The sequence below is a fragment of the Lipotes vexillifer genome, unplaced genomic scaffold (assembly GCF_000442215.2).
Source record: "Lipotes vexillifer unplaced genomic scaffold, Lipotes_vexillifer_v1.1 scaffold1014, whole genome shotgun sequence".
NCBI classification, from domain to species: domain Eukaryota; kingdom Metazoa; phylum Chordata; class Mammalia; order Artiodactyla; family Lipotidae; genus Lipotes; species Lipotes vexillifer.
The window spans coordinates 396,922-422,126 of record NW_006774244.1 but is presented as its reverse complement, the minus strand read 5'-3'; the positions used below and the strand labels follow the sequence as shown (position 1 = coordinate 422,126).

The following is a 25,205-nucleotide window of genomic DNA, read 5'->3' as shown; positions in this document are numbered from 1 at the left end:
AGTGAGCACCACGTAGAAGCTCAATAAATATTAATTCTCTTGATTTTCCTCAAAGTGACCACTTCCCATTAACCTCACTGACCTATCAGTTGACAACATGTCAGCTGTGCCAATCCAGCCACACCCCTATTTCCTCTCTACCCCTTACATGTCACATTTGGTCCAGCCTCTAGAACAGGCATATGCTATTCCTCCTATCTGACTGCCAAATTATGTCTTACTAAAGGGGTTCACTTTTATTTTTTTATTTATTTACTTTTTTGTTGACGTACAGTTGATGTACAGTATTGTGTGTCAGATATACAGCAAAGTGATTCAGTTTATTTTTCCAGATTCTTTTCCATTCTAGGTTATTATAAGATATTGAACATAGTTCCCTGTGCTATACAGTAAATCCTTTGTTTATGTACTTTATGTATAGTAGTTTGTACTATTAATCCCATACTCCTAATTTATCCCTCCCCCCCTCTCTTTTCCCCTCTGGGAGCCATAAGTCTGTTTCTATGTCTGTGAGTCTGTTTCTGTTTGTATTATTGTTTAGATTCCACATAAAGTGATATCATGTAGTATTTCTCTATCTGAGTTACTTCACTCAATATGATCGTCTCTAGGTCCATCCATGTTGCTGTAAATGGCAATATTTCATTCTTTTTATGGCTGAGTAGTATTCCATTGTGTGGAATATATACACACACACACACACACACACACACACACACACACACACATATGTCACATCTTCGTGGATTAAAAACATCCTCTCCATAAATTTCAGTAAATTAGCAGTGAATTTCTGCAGTGAAAACATATTCTCCTTTTAAAATTGCATGTGTCTCATCTGGGGACCACCTGTCAAAGGAAGCAGCCACTTGTAATTAAGGATACACAAAACCATAAATGATCACAGCCAGTTCATGTTAGAATGTGGCCACATATGTTTAGCAAAACACCAGACTTCCTGGACCATGGTTGTCATATACAGATGGACCAGATATTAACGCTGCAAAGCTCTGTCTTGAAGACATCAAGGCCTTTGCATGTACTGTTCCCTCTGCCTGGAACGCTCACTCTTCATATAGCTAATTGTTCATCTTCAGACCCTCTCCCCAGGGGTCACCTTTTCAGGTTTGCCTTCCCTGACTACCCTTTATACAAGAGGTATCCCCTCCCTTAATTCTTGACTCTGCACCCTATCCATTTCCTTTATAGCACTTAGAAAATCTGTAATTTTCAGGGATTTTGTTTACTTGTTTATTATCCATTTATCCCCCTAGACCTATGTAACCATGAAATCCACCATTATCTCTAAAATTCCAAACATATGAGCTAATAAAGCCCCTGTAGTGTTTAAACCAGTTTCAGCTGAATTTGCTGATGTTATACCTGATTTTTACAGCTAAAAATCTTCCTAACAAATCTCTCTCCTTTCTATAGTATATTATTGTCTTTCCTGATCTTTTGTACATAAATTAAAAATCTTGTATGTGTCAAGTCCTATATTAAGTGATTCATTTAATCTTCACAATAACTCTGAAAGTTAGGAATCATTTAATGCTACTTTATAGATGAGGAAATTACTGTCCAAAAGTTGTAACTAACATGGGTTACTTTTTGTCAAGCTTGCATCCCTTCTTTTGGGACAGGTGCCCTCCCCAACTCTGTGATTCTGAGGGAGCTGTCATTCAAGTATACCACAAGCGTAGGCACAGGATCAAGGCTAGCCAATTGGAGCATCTCTCCACCTGGACTCTGTGACTGGGCCAGAGGGAGACAAATGACCCAAAGAAAAGCCAATCACAGTCCTTTCTTGGCACATAAATGCTAGGATAGTAAGAATCTCTCTCTGACTCTAGGATCACACGGCAAGAAGACCTCATAACCCTGTTACTACCAGGAGATCTCTTGCTGCCATGCAGAGAGAGCCTGCCTAAGAATAAAGTCCACATCCAGCGAGAGTGAGTGAAAAAGAGGCCAAGGGCATCACTTGAACTCCTGGATCCAGCTGGGCCTGAGACATACATCTTGGACTTCTCAGTTGCAAGAAGCAGTAAATTCGTCTTATTACTTAACATGGTCTGAGTTGGGTTTATACCACTTGCCACTGAACAGGATGAAGTGAGCACCACGTAGAAGCTCAATAAATATTAATTCTCTTGATTTTCCTCAAAGTGACCACTTCCCATTAACCTCACTGACCTATCAGTTGACAACATGTCAGCTGTGCCAATCCAGCCACACCCCTATTTCCTCTCTACCCCTTACATGTCACATTTGGTCCAGCCTCTAGAACAGGCATATGCTATTCCTCCTATCTGACTGCCAAATTATGTCTTACTAAAGGGGTTCACTTTTATTTTTTTATTTATTTACTTTTTTGTTGACGTACAGTTGATGTACAGTATTGTGTGTCAGATATACAGCAAAGTGATTCAGTTTATTTTTCCAGATTCTTTTCCATTCTAGGTTATTATAAGATATTGAACATAGTTCCCTGTGCTATACAGTAAATCCTTTGTTTATGTACTTTATGTATAGTAGTTTGTACTATTAATCCCATACTCCTAATTTATCCCTCCCCCCCTCTCTTTTCCCCTCTGGGAGCCATAAGTCTGTTTCTATGTCTGTGAGTCTGTTTCTGTTTGTATTATTGTTTAGATTCCACATAAAGTGATATCATGTAGTATTTCTCTATCTGAGTTACTTCACTCAATATGATCGTCTCTAGGTCCATCCATGTTGCTGTAAATGGCAATATTTCATTCTTTTTATGGCTGAGTAGTATTCCATTGTGTGGAATATATACACACACACACACACACACACACACACACACACACACACATATGTCACATCTTCTTATCCATTCATCTGTTGATGGACACTTAGGTTGCTTCCATGTCTTGGCTATTGTAAATAGTGCTGCCATGAACATTGGGGTGCATGTATCTTTTCAAATTAGAGTTTTCACCTTTTCCAGATTTATGCCCAGAAGTGAGATTGCTAGATCATATGGTATCTCTATTTTTAATTTTTTAAGGAACCTCCATACTGTTCTCCATAGTGGCTGTACCAATTTACATCCCCACCAACAGTGTACTAGGGTTCCCTTTTCTCCACACCCTCTCCAGCATTTAGCCAAAGGGGTTCACTTATAGGTGAACTTCCCCTTAGTCTCTTACCCTGCACGAATGACAGGCCCATTTGCTAATAGCAGTAGAGACCAAAGCAAGAATTAAGAGTCTCCAGACCAGGCAGATTGTCTCAAACGTCCTATTTTAAAAGTCAGTGAATACTGCCCTGTAAAGAAAGGACTATAGTTTCCCATTCATAATTAGTTTTACTCTCAGGCTAACTTCACAGAAATTCTCTCCTTCCTTCTTCAAAGCCCTGTTAGAGTTTGGCAAAGGTAGCAATTAATATACCCACGAGTCAGATGAGAAAACTGAGGCCCGAAGAGGTGAAGAAATTTGACTCAGTAGCAATCATCATGTCCAAACTGGAAAGTTGCACTTTGTTGGAAAGTCAGACTTCTCTTGCTTGGATCCCTAACACTGATATTCAGTGCACAGCATGACTCTCTAATATTAGAGACTAGGGGTAGGATTGGATGTCATTTGATATCGTGACTGGGATCCAGGAACTCCTCAATCTGACCCTGTTATTCATCCCTCTTTCCAAGAGCTTCCTGAGGGTCTGTTAGCACAAAAAACAATGGCAAATGGGACTAAGGACGGCATTGTATTTTAGGCAGAGCAGTGGCCTTCCCCATTAGGAAATATGGCACAATGATTTGGACTCAGAGCAACCATATGATCGCTTTGTCTGCCCTTGGGATAGAGGGAGGCCGAGGCAGAGGGCAGGCAGAGGAAACTGACATGTGGGGAGCAAGTGTGGCTAAGGGTTAACCTTTGATGCCATCTCTAGTCCAGACTGTGGGAAAAGGGTCAACTTTTTGGAAACCAGAACTGAGAACATGTAAATTTGGAAGCTATGGGGTAAGCCAAGGTGGGTCATAAAACCAGGGAGGAGAAAGTGAGGCTACAGAAGGAGAATGAAACTGGCATGCAAGGAGGAGCAGAAAAGAGGGCCTGGGTCCTACTTTTCCAGTTTCTGGTTGCAACTGCACGGCCAGCTACATTTCGTCTTCTGGGAACTTCGAAGAAATTCCCCCTTTGTGCTTAAGCTAACAGGTGGGTTTCTGTTACTTATACCCATTCCGTCATTCTCTTAACTAAGAGAAAAACAACCAAATAAAGAAGCAACGAACCAGTTCAGTTCAGTTCATGGCAATTTATTTAATTTAAAAATAAAAACAGAAACAAAAACGAAAAACAAATCAGTTTCCAATGAAAATACAAACACTTTGGGTGGTTATCCAGCTTTTTTTTCCCCCCTGTAGGCTGTCCTGGGCTCAAACCAATCAAATGAATGAAAACCAATTTTGACTGGAGACATAAAGCATGTTGCACCGTTTAAATTACACCAATATATTATTATAATACCTTTGAAATGCCTTTCAGACCAATAAATAAAAAAAGACAAATTCAAATAAAAAAGTCAACTTTTTATTACCAAAAAAAAAAATAGAAATTAAATAAAAGTCACAACACGGATTAAAAAAAATGTGCAGTCAAGTTTCTCTCTCTCTTTTTTTTTCTTCTTCTAGGAATGATACCATGCCAGTAAATCCCTACAGAACATTTCCAGTTTGGCAATAAGCAGTCAGTCAGTCATTCACATTTGTACTCAAGACAGCAGGCGTGGCCAACACTCACCAGAGTCTCACCCTGAAAGATGCACCTTGTCATCTGCAGAAGCAGCACCTTATAACAGGGATGGAAATTCAGAGAGTACTTGGCATTTTCATTTTGCCTGGGGTCTTGAAGCACTTCCTGAAAACTGATCATGCCTTGAAATTTACCTGTAAAAAGAAGTATAATTCTACTCCTTTGGCAGATGTGTAAACTAAGACACTGAAAGGCCCACAGAGGCAAGGAAAGGACCAGGAGAGCTGACCTTGAATCTCCTGCTTGGTCCACCAGGTCATCAAAGTGTCTCTCACTTGTAATTCCATGGAAATGAATCAAGCATAATTTCCTTGGCTGGGACTGGCTGGAAGGGATGATAGGACTTAATCAGGAAGCAAGGGAGCTGCTTTGAGGGCTTGTCCCTCTATTCCAAGTTTTTCCTTAAAAGGACAGAGTCAACATCATGTCCAGAATCAGAGGATGTTAGCAGGATGTCAGAACTAGGCAAGCCTGAGAGACCAGCTAATCTACCCCTCCAGCCCTCACCGAAGGGAAAACTCAGCCCCGGAAATACTGCAGGTGCCTAAGGCCACCAGCACACCAGGATTAAACTCAGGGTCTCTTCTCTTCCTCTGAGTGGAGGACTCTCTTTACCACAATCCACTGTCTGGTTCTATTGACAAAAGAGAACATACATGTGTTTTGGGGGTGGGGGTAGAATGACTTTCCTTAATAGTGTCATTTTTACTTGAAGATTGTAAGGATGGAAACTACCAAACAGACACCATCACTTGAGCGAGAGGAAAATACACCAACCAGTAGGTAGGTGTTATACCTAAGTCATACTGACAGCTACCAACCAGGCTGGCTGCCATGCATGAGGGGCCAGCAGTGTGGCAGTCCAGGCTGTCCAGAAAAGGTTGAGTAAAATGAGACAAGGAGGGAGCTTTAGAGATTGCAGAATGCCCTCCGTGCACTCACACGCCCCATGCACAGTCTGCTAGCTACAGAATTGTTCTCCCTTTGAACCTATCTTGGAGTTCAGGAAGGAGGTGGAATTGAATGAAGGGAAACCCGGAAAGCTTCCCATATTACACTACTCAGCTCAACCCGAAGGGACGCACAAGCCAAAACCCCAGAGCTGGTGACAAGGGGAGAAATGGAGGCATCTCCTTAGGGAAAAGGGCAGTTTCATTCTGATCAATGTTCTTAGTACCTGAAGGTGAATTCCTTCTCATCTCCCCATGAACTATTATCTGTTGGTTTTCCCCAAAATACCCCCAAGACTAGTTCTCCTTAAATGTCTAGATGGCTTTCAGAAGTCAGCCATCCTGAAACAAGAGTTTCAATTAGCTGGGGCCAGTAGAACCTGAAGTTGTCCCAAACTCCCAAATAAGACCATTAGTTCCAAACTCGGTATCTGAAGATGCCCCACTGTGGGCGTGACATCTGATCACCTGTAATCCGGGTGTCTAGAAGTTACACTATGTTAGCTATGTTACTTTTCAAGCTAAGAGTCCTGTCACACCTCTTTTCTGCCTCCTCCAGAACCATCTGGAGGACTTCCAGGGAAGTGTTCCCTCTCCTGTCTGCTTCCTCCCAACCCACTCTGCTCTTTAAGCACCTTAGTCATCTGAGTGGCTGGAACGCTCCCCCTAAAGCCTAGGAGTTCTAGGCAGGTAGGACACAGAATACCTAGATTCGTAAGGGGAAACACCTTCTGCCTGACTTACCTTTCCTCATCCAAATACCCCACCTACACACTAACTCCCTAGAAGCAAACTCGCCTACCTCTGAGGATTCTACGCCTAGTGGATGGGGAAACCGTTTGCTACGAGTAAACAAGGTTAATGGTTGAGCGAGTTACTCCTTTGGGGACTATGGACGATATCACATCCAATTCAAAACATTCATGCAGGTCAGAACCCACAAGGCAGCATTCCAGTTAATATTGAGATGTTAAAGAAATTGACAAGTTGTCCCCTTGCTGGTGTGGATCAACTTCCACTCATCTGCAAAAGATCACGGAGGGTTCCAAGCTCTGTTATACACCATAGTTTTGACCTCTGACACCACCTCTTTTTCCTTGTCTACCCTTGGAGGTTGTGCTGAAGAGCCAGGAAGACACCAGGAAAGAAGAGGCAGACAACAAAAAGCCAAAAAATCACCATGGGCTGACTCTAAGTCCTTAGCAGTGTTCAGAGCACTCTCTCTCTGACCAAGGCCCTGTCTTCCATTCAAGGTAGAGTAGCTAATTAACAAATGCCACACCAGTGGCATGAAAGAGATAACATAGATCCCACGGGATCTACACTAGCACTCCCAGGGCTTAGCCAGGTCAAGGATGGCAACTACACGGCATGAGTGCTACTGCACCCCTTCCCATCCCCATGGCAGCCATTACTATTCAATCACAGCACTCCTTCCCACTGTCTGGGCTACTCAAACCAGCACACCCAGCAGCCCCTATCCATCGATTACCGATTCAAGCTCAGATGAAATCTACGTGCCCACCCCCTGCAGTCAGACCAAGCCCGCTAATGTGAGGAGAGAAGGAACGAGCTCTGAGTTCACTCAGAGCAGATGGCCCCAGTCTGTCTTGCCCTCCTCCAGAAGCACGTGGACGACTCCTAGGGAAACGTTTCCTCTCCCATATGCTCCCTCCCCACCCACTAAGTGCTGGCCAACACCACCTCCCCTGGACTCTAGGAGGTGCCATAAAGCAAATGGCAATGAGGATCCCACTTCTGACTGGCAGTCGGCAGGACTGGCCAAGAGCCCACTTCTCCCTCATAGGCACTGGCTCAAGGCTGCAAATTTGGCCAAAGCAAGACAGCACCAATCCTTTTTCAGTCTGTTGTCATGGCCAGCAAAGAGGTAACCAGCTCTGTCCATAGCCCAGTCACCACTCCCACTCCTCCCTTGTACCCACCCCGACCCACCCCTGCACCCTGGGGAGCTAGTTGAGTTTGTTACAGATCTCCAGCGCTTTCTTGTAGACCTGAGTCACATCGTCCATGTCCGTGAGGAGGGAGAAGCTGCTGTCTCCCAGCCGGTTCCGGTACCGCTTCAGGTACTGGGGCCGGGGCCGGTTCTGGAGCCCCTCAAAGTCCCGGATCTGGAGGAAGTTTTCGGCAGAGACGCAGCTGCGGATGCGCTGGCGGGCAGGGCGATTCTCCTGCAAGTCGAGCAAGTCGAAGGAGTCGCTGGACAGGACGCTGTCGTCGCTGATGACGCTGGAAGGCCGGCTGTAGCTCCGGGAGAGGCCCTCGGCAGGGATGCCGGGCTCCAGCAAGGATTCCAGTGTGGGCATTTCGGGGCTGGCCAGGGCCGGGTCCATGGTGCCCTCTGAGTACTTGCTGCTGTGTTTCAAGATGCCCTTCCTGTGGCAGGAGAGGCTGTGGGACGTCACCCTGGCCGGATCCGGGGGGCTCGGGGAGGGGATGCCGCCACCCAGCCCATCGTGACCGTCCAGCAGCTCTGAAGACTCGCTGCGTTCCGGGGATGAGTAGTAACCCGATTCTCTCTGCTGGGTCTTTTTCAAGATGCCTTTCTTGGGCATAGTGGCCGACTGTTTGGGGCTGAGTTTAGCAGGCACCTCCACCTCGGGGGCGCTTGGCAGGGGCACAGCAGTCCGGCACAAGTCCTGCTCCAGCTTGAAAGCGGGGGGTAAGGCAGGGCTGGCGACGCCTTCGATGAAGCCGGTGCTGTGAGAGCGATGCTCGCTGTTGCTCCTCTTCTTCAGGATCCCTTTGGGCCGCTTGGAGCTCACCCTGGATGGGCTCTCGGGCGCTGAGTCCTGGCCGGACTGAGCAAAGTCATTCTCTTTCTTGGACTTCTTCAGCGACCGCTGCCGCTCCAGCATGACCTCAGGGGCCCCGGGTTTGGCCAAGCCCTTAATTTTGGCTTCTGCCTCAGCCTGTAGCCCTGTGGAACGGTGGTGCCAGTCGATAATGCGGGCCAAGAGTGGGGACTCGGCGCTGCGAAGGGCATCGCAGTCGCAGACACTGCTCTTGTAGCCCCAGTTCACCCACCAGTGGTTGGCAATATCCTCGATGGTGGCCCGGCGGTCGGGGTTCACCATCAACATCCACCGAATGAGGCCTCGGGCATCTATGGGACAAGGAACAGAAGGAACGATACATTTTACGGGAGTTTTGGGCTTTCCAAAGTGGACGCTCCGGGGGCGCAAAGGAGACACACTCATTTGAGGAAAAATCCAAATGGAGCCCTGGTGCAGCCACACTGTGGGGCAGGAAGCTGTAGCCTTCCAGACTGTACATCAGAAAGCATCATCAAGACTCAGAGCCACAGGCCAGTGGGCTATCACAGCCTGGCATGTTTCTCCACGCTACTGACGGAATGTCAAACTTATGACTTTCCATCAACTCAGATCTTTATAGAATGGGGAAGGCCAGGTGACCAGGAAAGAATCCAGACCTGACCCCAAGCAGGGCCCCACCATTCCTTTGGCAGATATCGTTTTACTAAATGGGAAAACAGGTATAGATGACCATGGCTTTTAGTCCTCCAAAGTTAGGTCTATATAAACACACAGTGCTCAGGTCACCAGGAAAATGTGTCAGCACAAAAAGGAAATTTAGGGCTGAGATGGCAAGGAAAAGGCTTCTCATCAGAGAGGGAGAGACAGAGAAGGATGGAGAGGTGTTCACACCTGGCACGCCTGGGCCTTGAGAGGGGGCTGTCCCCAAGGCTGGCCTGACCTGGGCCTTGGCCGGGCTCTGAATCCCACACCCAAGTGCTCACCTCCTGTCCCTCTCTGACATAAGCCATAGCCTACCAAGCTGTCAGATCAGAGAGCTGATCTCTATCTGCTATCCGCTTACGGCCTGTCTGAAAAACTCCATTTGTCAATTTCTGCTGCCAAAGAATTAGGGGAAAGCCCCAAAGGGATGTTGAGGAGGCCACAGGAACCAACAGACTCTCACAGCTTATAAATCGCCTTTTAAGATCAAACCGTACTCCCCAAATGGGGGTTGAATTATACCCTGGGAAGGCGCCACCTCCCCTCAGCTACTTATGTAGCTAATGAGTAGCTGGCTGGGACCTGGCAATGGAGCCAGGGGTGAGCCGCAGCCCTGAAAAGTAACAGGATGTTCGTTCATTCGGTCAATAAATATTTTCTGAACCCCTGTAGTGTACCAGAAACCGTGTTGACACAAGTTAGCTGGTCAGGCAAAAAGGCTGCCATAGAGTTCACCCTGAATTTTCTAAAAACAAACAAACAAACAAACACACACAGGTTAGCTTATTGAAAAAATGTATAGATATATATATATCTGCATATCTATACCTGTTTATACATATAAAATACTCAGTGCTCATTATTCACAGATTCTGTATTTGTAAATTCGCCTACTCATTAAAATGTATTTGGAACCCCCAAATCAATACTCAAGGTGCTGTCCACGAACTGGCAAAAAATGTGAATTACCCCCCCACACAATGCGCATGTGTGTTCCCAGCTGAAGCAGAACCAGGTGACAAGGCACTGCCTTCTTGTTTCTGCTCTCATGCCGTAAGCAAGTGTCCTTTTCACAGTCCGTTTAGTTCATGCTTTTCACATATTTGCACTTTTTATTAGTGATTTCACTGTTTAAAATGGCCCCCAAGCGTGGTGCTGAAGGGCTATCTGGGGATGCTAAGGGCAAGAAGGCAGTGATGTACCTTACGGAGAAAACATATGAGTCAGATAAGCCTCATTCAGGCATGAGTTAAAGTGCTGTTGGCCGTAAGTTCGATGTTCATGAATCAACAATATATTTTAAATGAGGCGTCTTTAAACAGAAATATACATAAAACAAGGATATGGACCGATCAGTTGACAAAAACGTTGTGACCAGAGGCTCCCAGGAGTCGAGCCCTGTATTTCCCTGTGAGTAGTGCTTCAGTATTCACAAACTCAGTGTTCACAGCAATGTTATAGGACACAACTGCGGCAAATAATGAGAATCAACCGTGTGTGTGTGTATACACATGTAGGATGCGCGCACTGCAATATATGAAGTGTCTGTTAACCACATTCCAAATACGGCCACCTGTACACACCCCTTCTGCACCCACACAATGCTCTCCCATCAAGAGATGGAGCTTATGGCCTTGGTCGCTTTGACCAATAGAACGTGGCAGAAGTGACATCATCTGGCTTCCAAGCAGACGTTAAGAAGGCCTGGCAGCTGCTTCTTCCTCCATCTTCGAGCCCTGAGCTGCTATGTAAGACGTCCACGCTCCTTCCTAGAGAGAGACGCCTGGGGAGGCAGCTCGTGGGGAGAGAGCCCACAAAGAGGGGCCCCGAGGTGTCCCCACAATTGGCCCCAACTCCAGCTACCGTCTGATTGCAACTGTAGGAGAAACCCAAGGCAGGCCAGAAAAGCTCTAACCAATCCAGGGAATCAAGAGATAACGGCTAATAGATGTTTTTTAAACTGCTGAGTTTGTTTGGGTGTGGGAGCGGGATGGGATAGACTTGTTCTGTGGCAACAGGTCATGAAACAGCAGACGTGTGCCATACCCCCCGGCCAGGGCAAGGTGTGCAAAAGAGCAGCTGCCACCCTAGAGTCTACTGAGGGGGTTTTATGTCTACGTGGACTGGAAGGGACTTCACGTAATACCTTTTCCAAAATGTGAATTTATAGTGGAGAAACAGAATCTAAACAGGGTAAGGGCCTTGCCCAAGTTCACACCGCAAGCAAACAGGACTCCTAGCCTGCAGAGTAGAACAACTGTTCTGGAAATATCACAGCGGGAAGGTTTGGGGAAAGTGGCCTAATAAGCCAGCTCTGCCAGAAGGCAAAGATCTGGGGGGAAGAAAGAGGAAAAGCAGGAGTCTCCTTACAGACATGGACACAAAAGCAGAAAGTGTGAGCTGGCCTCGCCCGGCTTAGCCGCTGACCCTCCGTGGGCACACACCTGAGGGCTGCGTGGGCTCCCGGTACTCTCCGCTGCTGATCTGCCGAATGAGGTTTTTGTGATCGAAACCATCGAAGGGCATTGTTCCATAAACGAGAGTGTAAAGCAACACGCCCAGGGCCCAGCTGTCCACCTGGAGCAGAGAGACAAGACATATAGGAGCTGGGAAGTAGATTCCCTTCCAAACCATTAGCATCACAGACCATGAGCAGCCACCCTCAACGACCCCAGGAATGGAATTTAGCACCTGGCAGACAGGTTCCCACCACAGCCTGACACCTGATATGCAGTGCACCTGGGGCCTGTTTCAGAGCCTGACCTTTTCGTTGCAAACTGAGACCAACAGTCCCAACCCGTAGAAGAACTTTCTTGAATACATGATATTCTTTGATCCTCACTCTAATTTTGTGAAACAGGTAGGGCCCCGGATTATTTTCAGCCCTATTTGGCAGGTGAGAATACTGAGGCCCAAGGAAGTTAAATGGTGTCTCCAGAGGCCCCTCCCCATTCCAGTGATGGAGGTAAGACTGGAACATGGGGTTCTTGACTCCTAATCCAGGAATCCTGCACCTTCTTCAAATGGATCAGGGGTTGCAAACTCAAATGCTTACAAGAGCCAGGCAGACAACAAACATGAACAAAGAAAGAGAGACGGTGGGGTACCACGTGGAGTGTTGGTTTGAAGACAAACTGTAGAGGGCATTCACCCATCTTACACAGGCAGCCTCCTCTGGCTAGTTGCTGTCACATAGTAATATAGGCCCAGCACTGCTAGATCCTTTGTTTTTTCAAGAGAAGTCAGAAAACAGACTTCTATGTGAAATCTCCCATTTATTAAATGTTCAATTTTTTTTTTAGAAAGATGGCCAAATAAAGCACTCTTGCTGGCCAGATCACAGGCTGCCAGCTTGTAACCTCAGAAACAGATCATCGAGGATCAAAGCAGCATTCATTATCTGTGATAAATTTACAGTGTCAAGTTTCTGCAATGTTGTAAATTGGACCTTAGGCTCCTCCCTTACATTTTTGTTTTGGAAAGACTTTCTCCTTACTGCAAGTGATGGAGGCTCTTGGCATCCATCTCTTTACCCTCTAGCCCTGCCCCAAACACTCTCAAACAGATAAATACTTGGAAGGAAACATTTCAACCCACTGAACGGCTGCTACTTAAAGTATCCTGAGTGGATGAATCTCTCTATAGATAGAACTATCTCTTTAAAAATGAATAATCAGTCACAACTCACCCATTTTCAAAATGATATTTTCACATACCTGTGTCTTACAGTGGCCCTGAAAGCTTTAGGCACACAGAGAAATGTATTTCTCATGAATCAGAAGATGCAATTAAAATGTATTTCCTTGATCAGAAATACATGCTGTCAAAAATACACGCAAAAAGTTTCACTGCAGAGTGAGGCTGTTTGCTTTCTGTTTTGCTTGTCTTATTACAATAGGGAACAACTGAAAACAATCTGTCTAACACTAGGGAAGTGATTAAATAAATTACAGTATATTCATACAATAAAACATTATGTCATCGTTAAAAACCATGTTTTTAGTAATAACAAATTCAGAAAAGTCACAATTTTAAGTTAGTAGTAAAAGGCGAGATATACACATATAATAGTGACCTCAATTGTTTGAAATACAAGATCTACACTGGGAAAAAAAGCCTAAGAAGAAATCACATAAATATTAAGTGGTTATCTCTTGTGGGGAGATTGCAGGCAACTTCATTTTCTCTTTTAGGCTGTTCTGGATTTTTCTCCCAGGTGTGTATATTATGGCTTTTATAATCATATAAGGAAATGGTTTTTTGTTTGCTTGCTTTTATGTTTGTTTGTTTTTTTTAAGTATTCCTAGGTTCAGTTCTTTTCTCCCCTGCAGCCCCCCACCATACACACCAGGCAAGCTGCTCACCTCTGGCCCTCGGTAAGGCCTCCCGTTGACAATTTCGGGAGAGGCATAGAGTGGGCTCCCACAGAACGTTTGCAAGAACTTGTCCTTCTGGTACAGGTTGGAAAGCCCAAAGTCGGCAATCTACAAAGAGGAGCAAGACCCAGGGAGCCTGTTAGCATTACAGTCAGCGTCTGCATTGGCTCAGCTCACACCACACGGACCAAAGCAGCTGAGGCACCCCTGCGTGGCTCTGCCAGCTGGGTCACCCTTTTCTTTTTTTTTTTTTTTTTATAACTGTATTTTTTTTTTAACATCTTTATTGGGGTATAATTGCTTTACAATGGTGTGTTAGTTCCTGCTTTATAACAAAGTGAATCAGTTATACATATACATATGTTCCCATATCTCTTCCCTCTTGCGTCTCCCTCCCTCCCACCCTCCCTATCCCACCCCTGCAGACGGCCACAAAGCACCGAGCCGATATCCCTGTGTCATGCGGCTGCTTCCCACTAGCTATCTACCTTACGTTTGGTAGCGTATATATGTCCATGCCTCTCTCTCGCTTTGTCACAGCTCACCCTTCCCCCTCCCCATATCCTCAAGTCCATTCTCTGGTAGGTCTGTGTCTTTATTCCTGTCTTACCCCTAGGTTCTTCATGACATCTTTTTTTCTTAAATTCCATATATATGTGTCAGCATACGGTATTTGTCTTTCTCTTTCTGACTTACTTCACTCTGTATGACAGACTCTAGGTCTATCCACCTCATTACAAATAGCTCAAGTTCGTTTCTTTTTATGGCTGAGTAATATTCCATTGTATATATGTGCCACATCTTCTTTATCCATTCATCCGATGATGGGCACTTAGGTTGTTTCCATCTCCTGGCTATTGTAAATAGAGCTGCAATGAACATTTTGGTACATGACTCTTTGAATTATGGTTTTCTCAGGGTATATGCCCAGTAGTGGGATTGCTGGGTCATATGGTAGTTCTATTTGTAGTTTTTTAAGGAACCTCCACACTGTTCTCCATAGCTTTTGCACAGCAAAGGAAACCATAAACAAGACCAAAAGACAACCCTCAGAATGGGAAAAAATATTTGCAAATGAAGCAACTGACAAAGGATTAATTTCCAAAACTTACAAGTAGCTGGGTCACCCTTTTCTCTGCAGCCCTGAGCTTTCATGAAAGGACCAGTTGGCACAACTGGGCCAGTGATTCCCGACTGCAGTCCCTGGCACCCACTGCATGCTCTGTTACTTAAAATCACTCCTTGCAAGGACTCTATTTTCACGTCAGTGTAGACTTGTCCTGAGAAATACCCATAGAATCACATGCTCGATGTTTCTGATGAACACTACAGTGTGTAACTATTAATCTGAGACCCGTCCGTCTGTGGCCTACCTAAAATCTCACTGCCTTCCTCCACAGTGGTGTACGTACCTACCTGTGCACTGGACATCACCACCTTTTATAGACCTACGCACCAATCAGGACTGTATTTTGCCCACCTTGGGACCCTAGATGAAATGGATCCACAGCACCGGGTTCTGAGTCGTCACACTGCAGCCCAAACTCTGCCACTAGCCATCTGTGTGACATGGAGCAGGTCCCTTAGCTACTCTGAGCCTCAGTTTACCACCAGAAAATGGAAACCCATGATCTCTATCCTCTTCCGGATCACAGGATTATTGTGAGAATGATTTAAAAGAAAAAAGAATTAATCAAGGTGAACGAAAAAGTGCCTTGAAACTTTGTCCGCAAGTTCCAGGCAAACGCTTTCCCTAACCTTGCTTCTCTTGTATCGCACACCCCTTGGAATCACTCTCTTCTCCTTTGGCTTCTTGAAGTGTTTTACTATCCTTTATGGCAGCGCTCTTCTGTGTGTGTGTGTGCACCTATTCATATATACATAGAATGTATATATGTTACATGTATATACGTATTATCACATATATATGTATAATGTATATCTTATACATGTACATATCATCACATATATCACACACATTCATATAATATATATTACATATGTACTTACATATGTATGTACATATGTATATACAAATATATATATTATATGTATATAAATTCACCTTGCCTACTAGGCTGAGTCCCCCGAGGCAGGTGGCAGGTTCCACATCTGCCCCTCATCTCTGTAACATCCACTGCTTAGCACCTGCCCTCACCCAAGAAACACCTGTCACCAGAATAGGCATTATATTTTGAAAAGCACAAGACAATTAGTAGATAATACAAAATAATAATAGTAAACTTAGTTACCACTTACAGAACAACCTCCAATTATCAGGCATGGTTCTAAGCACCTTACACTTTCTAATCTAATCCTATCTAAAATCCCATTTACACAACCATGTGAATGTATTTCATGCCACTGACATGGTACATTTAAAAGTGGTTAAAATGGTAAATTTTATGTTATGGATATTCTATCATAATTTTTTAAAAACCCACTTAACAGATGAGAAAACTGAGGTTTAGGGAAATTAGGTTATTCGTCTCAGGACAGCTACCCAGCAAGCAACAATGTAAACCAAGTGTCTCTAAAGGTTCAAACCACTGCCCAGCGCTGCCCCTGGGTAATCTGCAAATCTCACCCAGTCTAAGCCAGCCTTCCACGCTGAGCCTCTGCAGACTTCTGCCCTTCCCCAAACTGACTTCCACTTGAAGCTTATAAATAGGATGAGTGATTCACACACAGCCCAGCTGAGGCTCTGTTTTGAAGGCAGCGCCCAGAAGAAGGCTACTTTGTAAAAGTCGCCCCTGAATGAACGGAATGGCACTGAAAGCAGCTGGCACACAACCGCCCTCAGAAAACGCAGTCTCGGGGCTCAGCTTGCACTTAATTGCCCTGAATTCCACTTTCTTATCAAGGCCCCTGACTGGCTTGCAGGAAGTTGGTTGGAAGCTTTATGAAGTGTGCCCTGTCAATCAGGACAGGAAGGGACCAGCTGCAGCCCTGGAACATCCCGAGAAGTCGGCTAAGGCAGGAACCGACACAGCACTGTGAACGTCGGCGGCATCTGGGGCACTGCGTGAGCTTCCAAACACAGGCACAGGCACACACACACACACACACACACACACACACACACACACACACACACGTGAGAGGCACCCGCCACCACCACGTGCAAAACCCCCCCCACACACACCAGGAGTGCTCGAGTCTGGGCATCCCTGCTTTCTTTGTAGCCCTTCTGAGAAGTGTGTTTATGTTACGGCCCACTCCCATCCTCACAGACTAATGTTTATCAGCCTCTCCCAGTTAAACTGTCATTGTTGCTGACATAAGATTAATAGAAATCTAGATTAGTCCATGTTCTTGGCACTTCAGTAGAAAAGAAATATTAATCAACACACACACACACACACACACACACACACACACAGAGTTCTCCATCCTTGAGCCACTTAAACTTGGGCTGCAGCTCTAAGATTCCACGCCGTATGGAGCTTATATCAACTATAAGACAGGAAATGGCCACTGTATAAAACTTCTCAAAGCCTCAATTTCCCATCTGTAAAATGGAGGTAGGAATAGTATCCAGCCCCACGGTGTCATAGTGAAAATTAAATGATGTAAAGTATGTGCCAATTACTATTTTAAGCATTTTACAAAGTTGGAGCTCAAATACGTGTCCCACCTTTAAATCCACCTGGGTAGCTTTATTAGCTTCATGATACTCAAAACAATACTGGTTTTCCATTGGAGGTAATTATGTAAGGTTTCTTTTTCAAATACACATGATTTCTTAAGTGAATTGCACTAAATAAAAGTATTAAAGTGAAATAGCACAGAAGATACTAGGAAAAGGCAAAATCCATGGAGAGAACAAAAGAAAAGACATTTGGGAAATTTGGGAAATAATGATTTTAAACATAATAAAACAAAAAGGAATCCCAGAAATGGTTCCAACCTGGAAGAGTCGTAAGCGGTGAACTAATCCTGCCCCTCGCTCTGTAACTGAAGCAACTGAAGGTTACAGGACTTAAGAAGCTCCGCTGAAGGTCACAGACAGAACAGCTACGTGAACATTGGGTTCTGTACGATTCTCTGTAACAGAACATCAGTTGTGTATCGAGCGTGACTCCACCAACGAGGCATCCAGCTTTGCTTTCAAAGTTGTATTTTGCCAACACACTGGTAACCTTTGGAGAAAGGTAACCACTTTGCTGGTGATGGGCTGTTGCCCTGCCCCGTTCAGAACCACCCTCTGTCCTCACACTGGGCTATTCAGTTCAGCCTGGACTCTGAAAAGGATATCAACACTCATGTCCTTAATTTCTGGAGTTTTGGTTGTTTTCAAACCTTTCTACAGGTGTGCCCTGCTGGATGAAAATCAGAGTTATACAAAGTGGGAAGTGATTATTCACATTTCAAAAGAATTAACCTCACTAAAACATGGATGAACTTTGAAGACATTATGCTAAGTGAAACAAACCAGACACAGACAGATAAATATTATAGAATTCCACTTATGTGAGGTACTTAGTGGAGTCAAGTTCATCAAGACAGAAGGTAGAAGGGCGGTTGCCAGGGGCTGGGGGAGGGGGGAACGGGGTTAGTGGTGAATGGGCACAGGGTTTCTGGTTGGGAAGATGCAAAAGTTCTGGAGATTCATGGTGGTGATGGTTGCACAACAATGTGAATGTACTTAATGCCACTGGACCGAAAACCTAAAAATGGTAAGCTTTACGTTACATATATTTTACCACCATTTTTTAAAAAGGGGATTAACCTGAATAATCCCTGCGAGCTCACCCAGTGAAAAAGGAAGGATCAGCTTGCTGATGATTAACCACTGGGAAAGGATGCTGATGTGGATGATAATAAAAGCAACGGTCTGACAGTCATTTGCAGTGTCTGACAGGAAGTGCACTGCACAGATCAGAGGTTGTAGAGCCAGAAGCACCTGGGGCTAACCCTGGACTTGGCACTGCTAGATCATGGGTGGGAACTGCCACCAATTTCCTCATCGGCAAAATGGGAATAATAATAGAACCCACCTCTAAAGCTGTTCTGAGGACTGAAGACGTGCACATAAAGCCCCTGGAAGAGTCCTGGTACTGGCTGACTCTATAAACTACAGCCGTTAGGATAATGATGGTGGTTTGGTCTACTTAACAATTGTTTGCTCAGAGCCAGTGCCCACCAAAGCCCCAAGAGAAATGACCATCATTCATTTCCGAAATAAGCATGTCCAGCATGAGAGGCTGCACCGCACGACAGGAGGAGTAAGGGATGCTGGGTTTGAGTTCAAATCCTGGCCTCGCCTTCTACCAGCTGGACCAGCAGCATGAGCACCAGCTGGGAGCCCCACCCCAGGCCTACTGAGTCAGCATCTGCATTGTCACACGGTCCCCAGGGGATTCGCTGCACATCAGTCACTCTGAACCTGTGTTCCTTCAACTGTAAAATGGGCGGTGGGGGTGTGTGTGTGATGATTATAATGTAACCTACCTCACAGGGCGGATACGAAATCAAATGAATTGATAGATAGAAAGTGCCTTAACCCATGCCTTAAACATAGTAGGCCTTTGGTCAATGTTAAGCGATCGCTACTTTCACCTGAGTCTCAGTTTCATTTGTTGGAAAAGGGAATTGCAATAGCCTCGACCACACGGTGCTGTGAAAAGCAAAATCGGATTAAATGAGATAATAATAATAACAGCAGCACTGCTACATGCCAGTCGTTGTTCTGTGAGCGCTACATACATTAAATCCTCACACCAACCCAATGAGCAGGGTTCCACTGTTATCTCCATTTTGCAGATGAGAAAGCTGAGGCCCAGGGCAGGAAAGCGGCTGGCCTGAGATGCGGGGGAAGAGCTGCACTGGCTGTAAAGCTCCACATAAAGGGGAGTTATTGTTCTTGGGTGGCTGAGGAGGAAACGGGCTTCCTGTGTCACTCTCCAGAAAGACACACTCCATAGCCCTGTTGGGCCCTGGAGTTCATTGCTGTGGCTTTCCCGTGACAGCCTCACTCGGGTTGTCAGGAAGTGAAGGTACGGCGTGAAATGGTGAGCAAAAGTGAGTGGGGTCAGCTTGCATCGTCAGATCTAAGGTCACGCCTCCTCTCGAGAGAGATGGGAAATAACGGATCCCAAGCCATCTGGGGAAGCTCTTCACTGAGGTACCTCCAAGAAGCAGCCTCTCAGGGGATGCGAACATGTAACCACCCAGCTCATTCGACCCTGGCAGCCCCGCATGGCTACTCTGGCTACGGTGACTCAGGCAACCTGGCCGTGGCCACCATCAGCACTTGGAGAGTCTCCCCCAGGGACAGCTGTCTGCAGGCTGCCTATATACAAGGTAAGGCCAGCTGAAGCAAGGATGAAAAAAGTGGCCTCCCCTTTTGAGTGTGAGGATGCTCTGTTGGATTTAGGGCAAATCTGGGTGGGTGTAGTAGGGAATTTATCAGGTGCCCGGTCTTTGGAGTCAAATAACCTTGCTTATTAGCTGCAGGAGCTTCCTCATCTGTAAAATGGGGGTAATCAGACCCACCCCAGTGGAGACATTCTGAGAACCAAATGAAGTAAGGCGTGTGGAAGGTCTGCCACAGGGTTCCGGCTTCTAGCAGGGGCTCCAAAAAGGTTACTTTCCTTGTCTAGCCTCCATGTCCTGCCCTGCTCCTGTGCTTGCTGCTCCTTCCCCTTGGAAGGCCATCATCACATCCCTTTCTATCAAACTCCTAGCCATCCATCAAGACCCAGTTCAATTGCCACTGCCTCGGCAAAGGCTTTCTGATCTGCCCATAGTTCAGACCCACCACTTCCTCCTCAGCACTTCCACGGCAGCTTACAAAGGGACTATGAGGCACACAGCAGAGTCACCTGGGCCTAAGAGATGAGGATCAGGGAAGGCTTCCTGGAAGAAGAGGCCTTCAAGCTGAAACTCTAAGGAGGGCTAGGCAAAGAGCAGTAGGAAGAGCATTCCTGGCAGAGGCAACTGTGTGTGCAAAGGCCAAAAAGTCTGGTGGACTTGAGGAGTTGTGTCCTAGGCAAGGGAGCTTCTCCGACTGCCCCCCACCCCCCGCCCCCTATAGCTCAAATAACATCTGTCATTCCCCATCCTCATCCCGCATGGATTTTCATCAGCACCAGAGAATTACACTACGTACTTGTTTATTGCTTGTGTCCCCAACTGGAATTCTAAGTCCATTAGGACAGGTACCTTACCCTCCTCATTCACCTCTGTATCCTTCTCATGGCTCATTATTACTGCTGGTTTAACAACAGCTAGATTCTGAGCTCCAAGAAGACAAGGACCTGGCCATCTGGTTCACTACTAAATTCCCAGCAACCAGCACCATGCCAGGTACACCGTAGGAACTTAGTTAGTATTTGTGGTCAAATAAATAGTGCTCACGGGAGGTATTCAATTTGCTGAATGGATAAGTGCAGGAATGGAAGAGTGAATGCAGGCATTCATGGATATGTATGTACACACACACATACACATAAGTGGACAAATGAACAAACAAATGAATGGATTCATTAATGCATGAATGCAGCATCCTCACATTCATATAATCAAAGCCCAGAGGCCCGTGCCCTGAGCTGCCCTTCTTGGTCTTGTTAAGCCTCGGGGTTTCCATCTTGACTTAGCCCTGGCCATTCAAAGCTGCTCTTCTTATCCACAGCAGCAGGCATTTCCATTGTCATCAGGGGCAACGGGCCATTTCCCCTATGTCCCTCTGCTCTGAGCCCTGGGAGCTCACCAAATTCCCAGCCCTCTTTGTGGAGGTCTGCTGACCCTGGTGCCTGGCCCTCTTCTCATTGTCAGGCACTTTTACAGGAGCTGTCTATGGGAATTGTCAGCATTCCATTCTCCCAGAGAGTGGGATGTGAATCTGGCCCATTTTTATTAATTGCAAATTAATGCTGTTGCTGGGTGTCTATTTTAGTAGACATGCTTCTCCGCAAAGTACGAAATGCAACCCAAAGAAGCACATTGCTCTCATTCTTTCTGCCGACCGACTGTGTGAATATTTTTAGAAGCCACACCCTCGCGCAGTGGCCAGAAAAATAATTCCCAGTGCCAGATGTGCTCTTTACAAATCAACATCAGGCAGGGAAGGGGAGAGGAACAAGAACGATGGCTCACACCAAAACTGCAGCGACAAGTTTCGGCCAGTAGCATTTTTATAGGCTTTCTGGGCAAAAGCCCTCCACCCTCGAAATACGCAACATGGACCCACATTTTGAGAAGCACCTCACTGCTCATACTCTGCTGGTTGGTAACAGGCCTTCAGGGTCAGTGGTCCCCCGGTGCAGACACTGATGACATGGACTCTCTTGAGCATGGAGGCCAGCTTGTGGCCATGTGTCTGCCTGCCTTTGCTACGAGTGCCCTTTCTAAATATGTTTCCAGCAAAATGCTGAGTCAGGAAGAGTTGAGCATATGCAGCCGGAAGACAGATCAACAGCAGCTGAAACACATTTTCAAAAAACCTTGGAAGTGGGTGTGAGACGATATAAAGAGAATCTGCCTGGAAGTCAAACATGTGAGTTCTAATCCTGGCTGTCACCCCTTCACTCCAGAATCGAATAGCTTAGAGTACCGACTTACTTACTTACGGCGTGTGACAAGCATTGTGCCGCATTCCAAGGAAACAAAGACACAATGACATGCTGATTCATTGTGTACGACCTTGGGAGGGCACATCACTTAGACTTTCTGGGCCATAATCATTAAAACAAGGGGTTGGAAAATGACCCTCAAGGTTCTTTCAAGCTCTAGGATTCTCAGATCCTCGTAGGATTCCTTGAACAAGCAGAAGGAAGGAACAGCGTCAGAGAAAGGGGAGGTTTGTGTGTGTGTGTGTGTGTGTGTGTGTGTGTGTGTGTGATTCTTAAGGATTAAGAATCCTAAGGAAAAAGGACCCAAACCTTACTTTTTATAATGTTCTATGTATCTGTTATTTCCCTACCTAATGGTTAGGGACCCTGGGATGAAGGACTTGGTCCTGGGAGCTGGGAGGCCCCCATCATTGCCCTTTTGCTTTATGCAAACGAGCTGCTCTCCCAGGGGCTCCTGCACATCGTTCCCCGCACAACTGCTTTCAGAATGGTGACCATTCTCCTCCAGCGGGGAATTCTATGACTCCGCAGGAAGCTATGTGCCTTATCACTTCTGGGACTACATCATGGGACCATGAGGTCAAGCTGTACCACAGAACCCGATCCCCAAGCGAGAGGCTCACGTTCCAGGCCTTGTAAAGACCACATTTCGTTTTGAGAGTTCGGGGGCAGGTGGCAGGAAGACCCTGCAGAGAAAGTTACCAGGGTGGATGATACAAACCCTTAGAATGTGCCCCTCAGACCAGAACCCAATTCTCTAGCCGTGGCCTGACCACCGCACCCCAGCACCTTCAGAGAGCTCACTTCCTGTTCAATTCCCTCCCCAACGGCCAGCCTTGTCAGCTGGGGCCTTGGATATTAATAGGTAAGTGCTAAGTGCTTTGACCACATATTGTCTAAAATCCTCACGTTTGTCACTCACTGTCCAGGACCGGGCACAGGGCCTGACACATAGTAACGACTCAGCAAATACTCATTTAAAAATGAACAGATAAACAACAATCCCCAAAGAAAGGGGCTGGCATCCTTACTAGACAGATGAGGAGACTGAGGCTTAGATATGTGAATAATTAATCTGAAACACTGCCGTTAGTAAGGGGCAGGGTTGCACTTCAAACCCAGGCCACGCAACTCCAAAGCCACTGCTCTTAACCTCGACTCACTGCACTGTGCTCAGATAAAGCCAAAGGCAGAGCATCTTGTTCAGTCCTCAAAACAAGCCCGTGGGCATTACCCTCTCCCCATTTTATGGCTGAGGAAACAGGGTTAAGTGGCTCTCCCAATGTCAAACAGCTAGTAAACCACACAGGATGGAATTTTCTAACTCTGCAGCCACTGCTCCTTCTGGGATAATCCAACCACTTTGCCAGAAATGGAGAGACCCTGAGATTTCACTTCCTGTTCCTAGAAAGACTAATTTGACCGACTGTTTCCTCCTTACTCTGTGGGCTACGGAGAAATATGTGATCACTGTCAACCACTCACAAAAAACAAGAGGTCACCCGGGTGTGGCTTCCAGTGGCCTCTCAACGGACGATGGTGACTAATGGTTGCCACCGTGATCTGCAACCAGAATGCAAACACCAAAGCAACTCCAACCGTCCCAGCAAGGAAAGAGCCTCCCTGTGATGCACTCCCTCAACGGAAAGCAACAACAACAACAAAAGGGGATGATGCAAGGTCACTCCCATGCTTGGTCCAGGGACCAGGGACGAGGCACTAACGTCACCAGCGGCCAATGAGAGGGACCCCTGGTGCTGGGAGTACTAAGGCCATTTCATAATGAAACCCATGCGGCAAGCTCCAGTTTATTTTGAAATCGTATTTGTTTACTTTGCAGCCATGATCAAAAGGCCATTCGGAGTGCTCTGCAGGAGGCACTTGAACCCTGTGGGCCAGGAGAGCTTTCTCTAGCTCCGTCAGCAGCCCGCATTAATACTCCCCGTGAGAGTCAACCCCATCACTTGCTGGCATGTTCTTTCCCAAAAGCCACCACCGCCACCATTTCAGTCGGCTTCCCAGTTCCACAGCTGGGGGGTGGGGGGCGGTGAGGAGACAGGGGGTGGAAGTGACAGAGAAGTGGCAGGGACAGATAATAGATTGCGGGCCTGTGGGCAAATTCCAGCAGAATGGTTCAAACTTGGGCTCAGTGGGTCAGAGAGACAGGGGTTCAAACCCCAACTCCACTAGCTACCACTGTGTTATCTCAGGAAAGTTACTTAACGTCTCTGTGCCTCAGTTTCCCTATCTGTGAAATGATGTAAGTAACAGTATCTATCTCATGCTTGCTGTGAAGATTGAATTTAAGTGACATCGGGCAAAGACGCTATGAAATACAAATGCACTGGGTTATTGTTGTAAGTATTCTGATGGTGCTCATTACAGACTATGAGCTTCCCGAGGACAGGGACTGTATTCTAGTCAACTTTTAGGACAGTGTCTGGCATGTAGTTGGAGATCGATAAATGCTTGTTGAATGAATTCAACCACTGGAACTGAACTGAGGGCTCAAACACAGTGATTCTCCCCACCCGCCTGCTGGGAAGGAAGTGGCCGCCTTATTCGTAGGCTGCAGCTTGGAGCAGAGTTTAAGCCTTCAACCAGCCGTAATCCCCAGGTCTGGCATATCAATCAATGAGGCAAGAGCTTTACCTTAATATTACAGTTGTCATCGAGCAGTATATTTTCCAGCTTCAAGTCCCGGTGGACCACACCATTCTGAAATGAGAAGACAGGCAGGGAACTGAATGGGAGCAGTTGGGACGAGAGTGAAAGTGGGAGAGGGGGAGGAAGGAGGAGAATGAGCAAAGGGAAATCTCTGACAGATTAAAGAAATGCGCCAGCGCCGGTGGTCTTCACCCCCATCCTTCAGGGCCTCTCTCACCGTCATGAAGCTCCCTGCCAGCGACCAGCACAGCACCAGCGACAGGAGAGCATTAGTCACTTGCTGTGTGGTTAAGGGAAAAATGACAGGAATCCATCCTCCCCCAGAGCCTGTAAAACAGCGGGGGGGGGGGGG

At 46.2% G+C, this 25,205-nt stretch overlaps 1 protein-coding gene across 1 annotated transcript in view; it reads right to left on the bottom strand.

Moving 5' to 3' along the window:
* Nucleotides 1-7,399: 7,399 nt before the first annotated feature.
* Nucleotides 7,400-25,205, bottom strand: part of NUAK1 (NUAK family kinase 1) — a 66,359-nt gene continuing 48,553 nt past the window's right edge. The window contains exons 4-7 of the mRNA XM_007449045.1: nucleotides 24,839-24,904; nucleotides 13,599-13,718; nucleotides 11,679-11,811; nucleotides 7,400-8,861 (exon numbers count right to left, since the gene is read on the bottom strand). Coding sequence (XP_007449107.1) covers nucleotides 7,708-8,861; nucleotides 11,679-11,811; nucleotides 13,599-13,718; nucleotides 24,839-24,904 — 1,473 coding nt within the window. The 3' untranslated portion in view covers nucleotides 7,400-7,707. The remainder of the gene's footprint in view (nucleotides 8,862-11,678; nucleotides 11,812-13,598; nucleotides 13,719-24,838; nucleotides 24,905-25,205) is intronic.